Below are 9,185 nucleotides of genomic sequence, written 5' to 3'. Positions count from 1 at the left end.
CTATAAAAGTTTATGTTTTTGCAAGTTTTACTTACTTATATACATTATCATATGTTAGAATGTTAATAAATTTGTAGAATTTTAGGTTCGAATTTAGATTGAAAAAAAGCCTTACAAAAAAAGAAAGATTGAAAAATATAAAGGGCTAGCCCGCCTAGCCCACAGCCCGCTTAAGGCTGGGTTCCGCTGACTATTTTAAGGCCCTTTCGAAAGTATGGCAGCATCCTAGTCCATCAAATGGAAATTCCATGGCCTGAGAGACTTGGACCTGGGCTAGTCCGTTTTGACAGCTCTACAAAATAGTATGGTAAAAATAGCACGGTATAGCTAGTTTTCGGATTGGTCATTTAAAAATAGTCAACGTTTACCAAGTCAATAAAAAATAACCATTATTTTGCTGCAATAGAGACCGGTCCAGCATAATATATTGGAGTTCGGTGCACCTGTATATGAACTCCAGCATATTATGCTGGACCGGTATACTTTGCTGGCTCCAGTATAATATAATGAAAACTGGAGCACCGGTGCTCCAAACTCCAATATATTATGCTGGACCGGTATACTTGCTGGAACTCTAGTATATTATGTTGGAGTTCTAGTGTACTTATGCTGGAACTCCATCATATTATGCTAGAATTTCACCATACTTATCCTAGAACACCAGTATAATATGCTGGAGATCAAGTATACTTATGTTGGAACTCCAGCATAATATACTGGCGTATTTTCCGGATTTTGAATAGTGTTTAACTCAGATTTATTTTTACATGAATAATGGCTAAATTGCGATTACTTTTGAAACTAGACTATTTTTGAACTACCAGTTGTAAATCTGGCTATTTTTTAATTTCACCCAATAGTATGGGTTACATCGGCACTCAAAGGCTTGACCCGTTAAGTACAGTAAATTCCAAGGATTTAAGTTATACACGGTATATTAGAATATTTACATTATCAATTTAATTCAATTTATTATAGCAAACTATAGATTTACTTTATTTTTCAAGTTACCGTACTTTGTTTGATATAAACAATTACCTATTATTGCAGGTAACCCGTACACAAAATTACTTAAACCAAATTAAATTCCAACGTAAACAGTAATAAGCCGTCTCCCAAACGGAAAAGAAATTCGACTAATTGTCTTCTGCATTTCTTTTATTATTATTATTATTATTATTATTATTATTATTATTATTATTATTATTATTATTATTATTATTATTATTATTATTATTATATATTTTTGTTTATGACTTGTTAGGAAAGAGAAAAACCTTTCCCTATCAAATTCGGATTATAACTAAGTTCATTAGGTTTAGGATTTGCTTCGCAAACTAATATATAAGTACATAAGACGGGGTTGAAATCACTTTGAAATTAACTCTCTGAACATGGAGTGTGTTTTTGAATACCACCGTTGCTCCTCAAATATAATTACCAAAATTCATGAATCAACACAAGAATTTAATTGCCCTATAACCATTCAGTTTCGCCTTCTTACTCAAGAACAATATTGGCATATATCATCCCATGACCCTGCACAATATCAACTCCTCGATAATTATAATCAAACTCATACCAAATCACTTCATCTCACAATCAACCCTTCTTTATACATGTCTCATGACATGCTTTACCATGTCATACAACGATATCTCGAGAACCTTTTTGAGAATAATTATCAACCAACTTTGATCCATGATACGATGGAGAAAATATGTAAAATTGTTGATGACGAATCTAACAATGTTCTTCATCAGTTGGAAATGTTCGTTTATGTAACATTAAACATTGACCATGTTGGTTATATGAGGATATTATTAGAGGAATCTTCACGCGATAATGGGATGGTACCTGCTAGTAAGTCATCCATGAAGTTGAATGGAGGTTGATGAAGAACGTACAAATGATGACTGTGTGATTTGTTTTCAAGAGTTTGGGAAAAAGAGGGAGTTATTGTTCATGCCTTGCTCACATGGGTTTCATGCAGATTGTATTACCAATTGGTTGGAGAATTATGGCCATTGTTGCCCTATTTGTCGTTATGAGATGCCAACTACTGAATTAGACTCCTAGCTAAGCTAGGAAAAGAAACATTAGTAGTTTAGTACCAATTAATGTTTGGACTTTTTTTTAAACAAATAGTTGTATGATATTACTCCCTGCGTCTCAAATTATCTGTCATGATTTCTAAAAATAGTTGTATCAAATTATTTGCCATTTTATTTTTTTCCTATTCTACCATTAATATTAATTGTTCTTGAAGGCTACAAATACCTCGATTATAAATAAATATTAAACGAAGAGAGATTATATCTTAAATATAAATAAGGGTAAAACAATCGAAAATCTATTCTATTTAATATTTTCTTAAGGGTCGTAAAGACAAACATGACTGATAATTTTAGACGGATGGAGTGTATGATTAAGGAAGCTGAAACCTGAGTTGAATAGAGCAATTTCAACAAGCCGGTTGAAAATTCAAAGCTCGCTCACATTATGGCTTTTTCACATTGATATATTATGGTCTAAATTCATAATTCATATTACCAAAATTGTAAACTTGCTGAGTTATACTCGATGTAAAGACATTATACTAAAGTTAAGTTACACTGGCATAAACATTTTTTTGCCTAAAAGATGATCCTTTTTTTTATAGTAATGTACTTTTCCCATACTGTTTAATAAGTAGAAGAAATGGGAATACAAATCACCAGTGACGTGACCTAGCCACTTTTACCAGAACAAAGCAACTATTTTTACTTGGCTGAATTGTTATAAAATGGCACAAAAGCTAAGTGGCTAGATGTTCAAGATATTTAGATGAGCTAACCAAGAGTCAGTAGTTTGATAACAGTGAGGGGATTATATTCCTTACGACACACAAGAAACTTGTGAATTCGAAATTAGTTTTTGTTCTGTTTATTAAACTAACGTTTCTTTGCTTATCTGGTTTTTTTTATTTTGAACACAGTTTAGATAACAAGAGCTAACTCATTGTATGAATAGGATACAGAGTGAGTATTTCAGCATTGAACAAAAAAACAGATCTATGCTAGGAATGCCAATGCATTAATACATACTAGACAACAAAATTTGGTAGATATATGTGAAATGTACAATGACAACTAAATATATATATTCTCTCAGTCATCTTCCGCGAGGAGACTTTTGATAAGCTTGTAATGGAGAAGCAGAGGGTGTCATATTCAGGGGTGAGCGATGTCTCATAGGCGATACTGCCACGGGACTAGAAATACCCCTATGCTCGACATGTGAGAGTTTGCTAGCACCTTTTGGGGATTGAAGCTCTTCAAGAGCAGCTAAAACCTCAGACATTCGTGGCCGGAGCTTGGGCTCATTGCTTAAACACTGCCAAGCAAGGTTAGCAGCTGTATATGCTCCTTTCTGAGGATACTGGCCTTCTAATTTGGTGTCCATTATTCGAAACAACCTCCTCTTGTCACCCAAATATGGCTTTGCCCAGTCTACAAGATTCTGCTCTACACCTACCTTTGTGTTGTCAACAGTACGTCGCCCTGATAACAGTTCAAGCAACACAACACCGAAACTGTATACATCACTTTTTGCTGTCAAACGACCTGTAAGATATCACGATAATTAGTTACAAGATAATAGACAACAGTTTCACAAGCATAATTTGTTCAGTCGTGAGAGGATAATAATCATCATATTCACTATAGCAAGTGACTTCATAAGGAAAACAGAGTTATGTTTATTCCTAATAAGAAACCAAGCACTTTCTTCTACGTGAAAATATACCGATTTTGTCAAAAGTTACGGACGAATAAGATTGGTAGGATATTTTTGAGAGGCATCATAGGAGTCGTTTAAAAAGATGTATAGATCTATACATCGTTAACCTTTTCTCTATGTTCAAGTAAAGCAAAAGGCCATAACAAAAGTAGAGAGAACATTGTTTTTTCTGAAAAAACAAATATACACACAAATTCCCCCAATATATTTCCTCTTCTTTAGCAATTAACGCCAGCAAAGAACATAATTCCACCATGCTGTTAGAGTATTACCATCATATCTAAATTATGAAAAGTAAAGTAGATATAGCAAGATCTTATCACAGAAAAGTTAGTGTTTAAAATATTTAAATCCTAATTCCTACATGATGGATCTCTAACCAAAAGACCGTGTTATAAGTTCAATATAGCTAAACAGAGAGGTAATGTATTAACCTGTAGCAACATATTCTGGAGCAGCATAGCCTTGTGTACCCATTACTTGAGTGGATACATGAGTGTGATCACCAGTTGGCCCAGCCTTAGCCAAACCAAAATCAGACAGCTTTGCATTAAATTCCTGCAATCACAGAAACCAGACATGTCTTAAGCTTTTGCAAGGCACCAGGAAAACTTATCCTAAGGAAAGGCGGATTTACAAATAGGGGGATCAGGGTCTGATACGTACTGCATCCAACAGAATATTTGAAGCCTTGAAATCCCGATATATGACTTGTTCTTTAGCATCATGAAGGAATGCAAGGCCTCTAGCAGCACCAATAGCCACCTTAATTCTTGTTGCCCAATTCAGAGGTTGAGGTCCTCCTGTTAAACAAAGATTAAACCAAGAGTTACCACCAATTTGTAAATACACATATAATACAAGTTCCACTGGACAACTGAATTACATTTGTTCATGATTAATAGCATGGATCCAAGTTTGACAAGTGTTAAATTGCATATATCACCAAGACCACAAAAGAAACTATGGATCCAATTTAGCATGACCCAGCTACACTTAAAAAGAAGAGCAAAAAGAAATCAAATATTATCCCAACACCCAGTAGTGTAACCAGTTAAAAGAATATTAGTACTATAGAACGCGTCCAGAATAAGACCAGATATTTGTCATTTTAGCCAAGAAATAGCACATAAGTCCTGTTATATTTGTGCTTGCTGTTTTCCGTACTTTTCCCTTTAGGTTTTGCCTACTTTTCTTCTCTTACATGACAGTTTGCAAACAGGTTGTGAAACCTAAAAGAGGCAGTGGCATATCCTGAAGTAAGGATGACATGTGAAACAATTCTAAGAATCGCCCTCACATGTGATATTTTTGCCACCCTCCATATTTGAAAAGAAAAAGAAAAGAAATACAGTTCCCGGACACAAAGGAAATGACGGGAAAGCAAGCAGCAGATATGAATCACAGCACTGAGACAAATTCAAAGACAGGAGAGGGGGGGGGGGGGAGAAAGCTGACATACTTCTAAACAAATGGTTCTCCAAGCTTCCTTTAGGCATGAACTCATACACCAATAGGTGGTTGTCACCGTCAATGCAATAGCCAATGAGTTTAACCAAATTTTGATGACGAAGTTGTCCAAGGTAATTAACTTCAGTCTGCAAATTACTTGATATTAATTACAATGCCAACAAGAATAATAATTCAGCGGAAATATTGCATAAGGAACATACCAGCCACTCCTTGTGACCTTGAAAACCTTCCGGCTTCAACTTTTTGACAGCAATCACCATTCCCGAACAAGGCTTTGCAGCAGTAAGATTATGCTCATCGATCCATCCTTTAAAAACATAACCAAATCCGCCTTCCCCAAGAAGACTGTCGGGTCTAAAATTCCTCGTTGCATTTTTCAATTCATTAAATGAGAAGGATTTGACATTAGGAGAAAATAATATTTCGCCTTCGGATCTTGGAGTAGGGAGGCTATCACAACTGCTTTTCCTTCCATAGGATGGAATACTTAGGCTTGATGGAACAGAAGAATTGCTGCTTTTGCTTGGAAATCTTGAGGCTTCAGAAGCTGGACATAGAAGAGTAGGAAATGTCATTGCTAAATCACATCAATCAATAAGCATTCTTGAAAATAAAAATCTTCTTTTCAACACTCTCTGGTTAATCAGAGCGACAAACAAAGGACTTTGCTATGTCATCATTTTCAGTTTTTACTTTAAGTATGAAATTACCATTATGTGTTTTACATCCTAAACATTAGAAACAGGCAAGTAACTACCGGCGGTGTAACATAATTGTTCGATGCATTTAAGCAGAAAAAAAAGATTGTAAATAATCTAATCATCTTTGATTTCAAACAAGAAACAAGGATGAGAGAGCAAGTAGCCAAAAGCAAGCAAAGAGAGAAAATTCTCAATCGACCTCCAAAACTCACAAATTTCCCCACCAAATAATCGTATAAAAAGTCAAATAATTTGCAAAAAGATAAAAAAAAGATCCATGCTTTTATGCACCAACATAAATTGACTTCCTGATTAAACCAAATTTAACAATAAATAACGAAGCAGCAATCCACACACCAGATTTCTCTCTGCAAGCTAAAATAAAATAACTAACAAGTAACAACTTAAACTCACCTCATACACTAATTGGAAGCAATCAAGATTACAGCTGACAAAGAACAAAGCAAAGAACTAAATCGCAAACCCATCATATAGTAGAAAAAGATACCCAAAAACCAATCTTTAACTGCTTTTACACCCCACAAAAAGAAGAAAAAGCAAAAACAAAACAGGGATGCAATTAACTAAGCTCAGAGAACAAGACGATTCAAAACAATTGGAAACAACCAAGAATTATTGCTGAAAAAGAGCAAAGCAAACAAAACCACACAAAAACAAATTTCTAACTGCTTCTACACACACACACACACACACACAAGAAGCAGGATTCAATTCAGTTCAATAAACTCTGAAATATCCACTCAAAAGCAAGAAAACCAGAAAAGGGTGAAGTACCAGAAGGGGTATTTGAGCTCAAAGTGGCTTCAACTCTAGCTGAGGAACCTATGCAATTCCCCATCAGAACCAAAAAAAATAACAACCCCACAAAATATCAAGCAAAAACTAGCCAAAATCAAGTCTTTACAGCAATATTTCTGCAAAAATGTCAAATCTGGCACAACCCAAATACAAGATATTTTTTTTTGGGGGGGGGGGGGGGTTGTACAAAATTTATGTCAGCTGAAAAGTTTGGTAAGTTTTAGTTGAAAAAAATGAAGATTGAGTCACATGAAACAACTACTAAGAATAGTACTTGAAGGCTTTTAGTTAGTAGATACATATAGAGGAATTAATTGAGGAAGGACAGGGGAAGAGGTATAGAAATGGGGGAGTAGCTTCCTTTCTCCATTTCTCACTTGTTTCTATCTACTCGTGTGACGAGCCAAAGGGTCATCACCGTAGTTTTTCCTTATTCCGCGCTTCCGAGGCCTTGAAAACCTCGCTTTTAGTTGCCTCGATTTACGTGCATAGTTCGGGCACGTAGCCGGAAAGTTTTTATGTTAGAATATGTGAATTATGTGAAAAAATTGATGGATTTTGATATTAATATGCATAATATTAACTTCGGTCAACATTTTGGGTAAACGGACCCGGACCTGTGATTCGACAGTCCCGGAGGGTCCGTAGAAAAATATGGGACTTGGGCGTGTGCCCGGAATTAAATTTTGAGGTAACAAGCCCGAGAAATGAAATTTTGCGTGAAATTATTTTCTGAAATTAAATAAGGAAAATAAAGAAGGAAATTGATCAGAAAACTGTGGTATCGGGCTCGTATTTTGGTTTCGATGCCCGGTACGAGTTTTAAATATGTTTTAATCACTATCTGTAAAGTTTGGCTAAAAATGGACGTCATATGACGTGTTTCAGACTTAAAATGGGGAATTTGAGTTTTATGAAAGTTGAAAGAAAATCATGTGTTTTGAGGCTTCATTCTATGTATATGATATTATTTTGGCGATTTGATCGCACAAATGAGACCGTAAGATGTTTTTAAGATCATATGTATGTTTGGTTTGGAGCCCCGAGCGCTCGGGTGAGTTTTGAGTGGGGCCCGGGAGGTCTTAGACTTAAAAAAATGCAGGTTCAGGTGTTGCAGACCCAGCGCGACCGCGGCCGTTTCTGCGCTGGCAGCCACGCGGCCGCAGTGCTTTTCTGTGCGGTCCGCGTGGTGGGGGTTCAGAGGGTCGGTAGCCAGGTCGACCAGCGTGGCCGCGCGCCAAATCAGTGCGGGCCGCGCTGGGTGGGTTCAGATAGCCCACTTCTTCCCTCCCACGGCGCGGCCGCGGTACATTTCCGCGCGGTACATTTCCGCGCGGTCCGCGCTGGCAGCCACGCGGCCGGAGTGCATTTCTGCGCGGTCCGCGCCAACCCCCACCATATATATAAATTCGGGATTTTCAGTCATTTTATCCACTTTTCAAAAACCCAAAACCTAAGAGGCGATTTTCCAAACAACTTTTCTTCTCCAAAACAATTGGTAAGTGATTTCTAACTTAATTTATTTATTCCTTGACATCTTTTAACATGATTTCAAATTCAAATCAAAGATTTTCATGAGGGAAATTGGGTATTTTGGGTAGAACCTAGGTTTTCTACAAATTGAGAAGTTGGACCTCAATTTGAGGTCCGATTTCAAAACAAATTATATATTTGGATTCGTGGGAGAATGGGTAACCGGGTTTTGGTCCGAACCTGTAGTTTCGACCACGTGGGTCCAGAGGTATTTTTGACCATTTTGGGAAAAATCTTGTAAAATTTATTTTTCATGCATGGGGAGTGATTCATTTAGTAATTATTAATGTGATTAAGTAACTTATGACTAGATTCGAGCGGATTGGTGGTGGAATCAAGAGGTAAAGCTATACTAGAAGTGTGAGTTGAGTTTGGAGCATTCGAGGTAAGTGTTTGTTCTAACTTTGGCTTGAGGGAATAGGATTAGGATGATATTTGCTACTTGCTAATGTGGAGTACGGTGTATAGGCATGGTGACGGTTATCTATGCACCGGAGTCTAGCATGACCGTGAGTCTTAATTGCTTTTAATTCGAATAACGTGACACAATCTCCTTGTTTATTCGATGAGTTTCGTATAACGTGAACGGTTGAGGTAAAATTGTGATTGGTGTACTTTTGGAGCGTTAGCTCGAACATGAATGTGTTAGTTGAGGAAGAAGGGATTTAAAAAGAGAATGTGTTGTAATTACTCCCTTGTCGGGATGTGTAGACCGGTATATATACTCTCCCTTGCCGGGATATTTTGGGCTGTTAGTTGTACCCTTGCTGGGTTAGAGTGATATGTTGTTGATTTCCCTAATGGGACTCTCCTTACAAAATCAGATGTTTTGAGTTATATTATGGGATCGTGTGGCACACCGTCCACTTTTATATGATA

At 36.6% G+C, this 9,185-nt stretch overlaps 1 protein-coding gene across 1 annotated transcript; it reads right to left on the bottom strand.

Moving 5' to 3' along the window:
* Nucleotides 1–2,977: 2,977 nt before the first annotated feature.
* Nucleotides 2,978–7,151, bottom strand: LOC107794062 (putative serine/threonine-protein kinase PBL3). Its single transcript, XM_016616516.2, has 6 exons — nucleotides 6,750–7,151; nucleotides 5,454–5,800; nucleotides 5,243–5,378; nucleotides 4,447–4,583; nucleotides 4,215–4,338; nucleotides 2,978–3,605 (listed from the first exon to the last, which is right to left on the bottom strand). Exons 1-6 carry the CDS (start codon nucleotides 6,811–6,813, stop codon nucleotides 3,154–3,156), a joined length of 1,260 nt encoding a protein of 419 aa, XP_016472002.1. The 5' UTR covers nucleotides 6,814–7,151; the 3' UTR covers nucleotides 2,978–3,153.
* Nucleotides 7,152–9,185: the final 2,034 nt, after the last annotated feature.

This window comes from Nicotiana tabacum, chromosome 20 (genome assembly GCF_000715075.1).
Source record: "Nicotiana tabacum cultivar K326 chromosome 20, ASM71507v2, whole genome shotgun sequence".
Lineage (NCBI taxonomy): Eukaryota > Viridiplantae > Streptophyta > Magnoliopsida > Solanales > Solanaceae > Nicotiana > Nicotiana tabacum.
This window is presented reverse-complemented; position numbering and strand designations above follow the sequence as displayed.

Coding starts and splice junctions, on each gene's coding strand:
- LOC107794062 (XM_016616516.2), bottom strand. CDS start 6,813: ATGGGGAATTGCATAGGTTCCTCAGCTAGAGTTGAAGCCACTTTGAGC. Junction 4,584..5,242: donor GGAGAACCATTTGTTTAGAA/GTATGTCAGCTT, acceptor TTTGTTTAACAG/GAGGACCTCAACCTCTGAAT. Junction 3,606..4,214: donor TCCAGAATATGTTGCTACAG/GTTAATACATTA, acceptor GATATCTTACAG/GTCGTTTGACAGCAAAAAGT.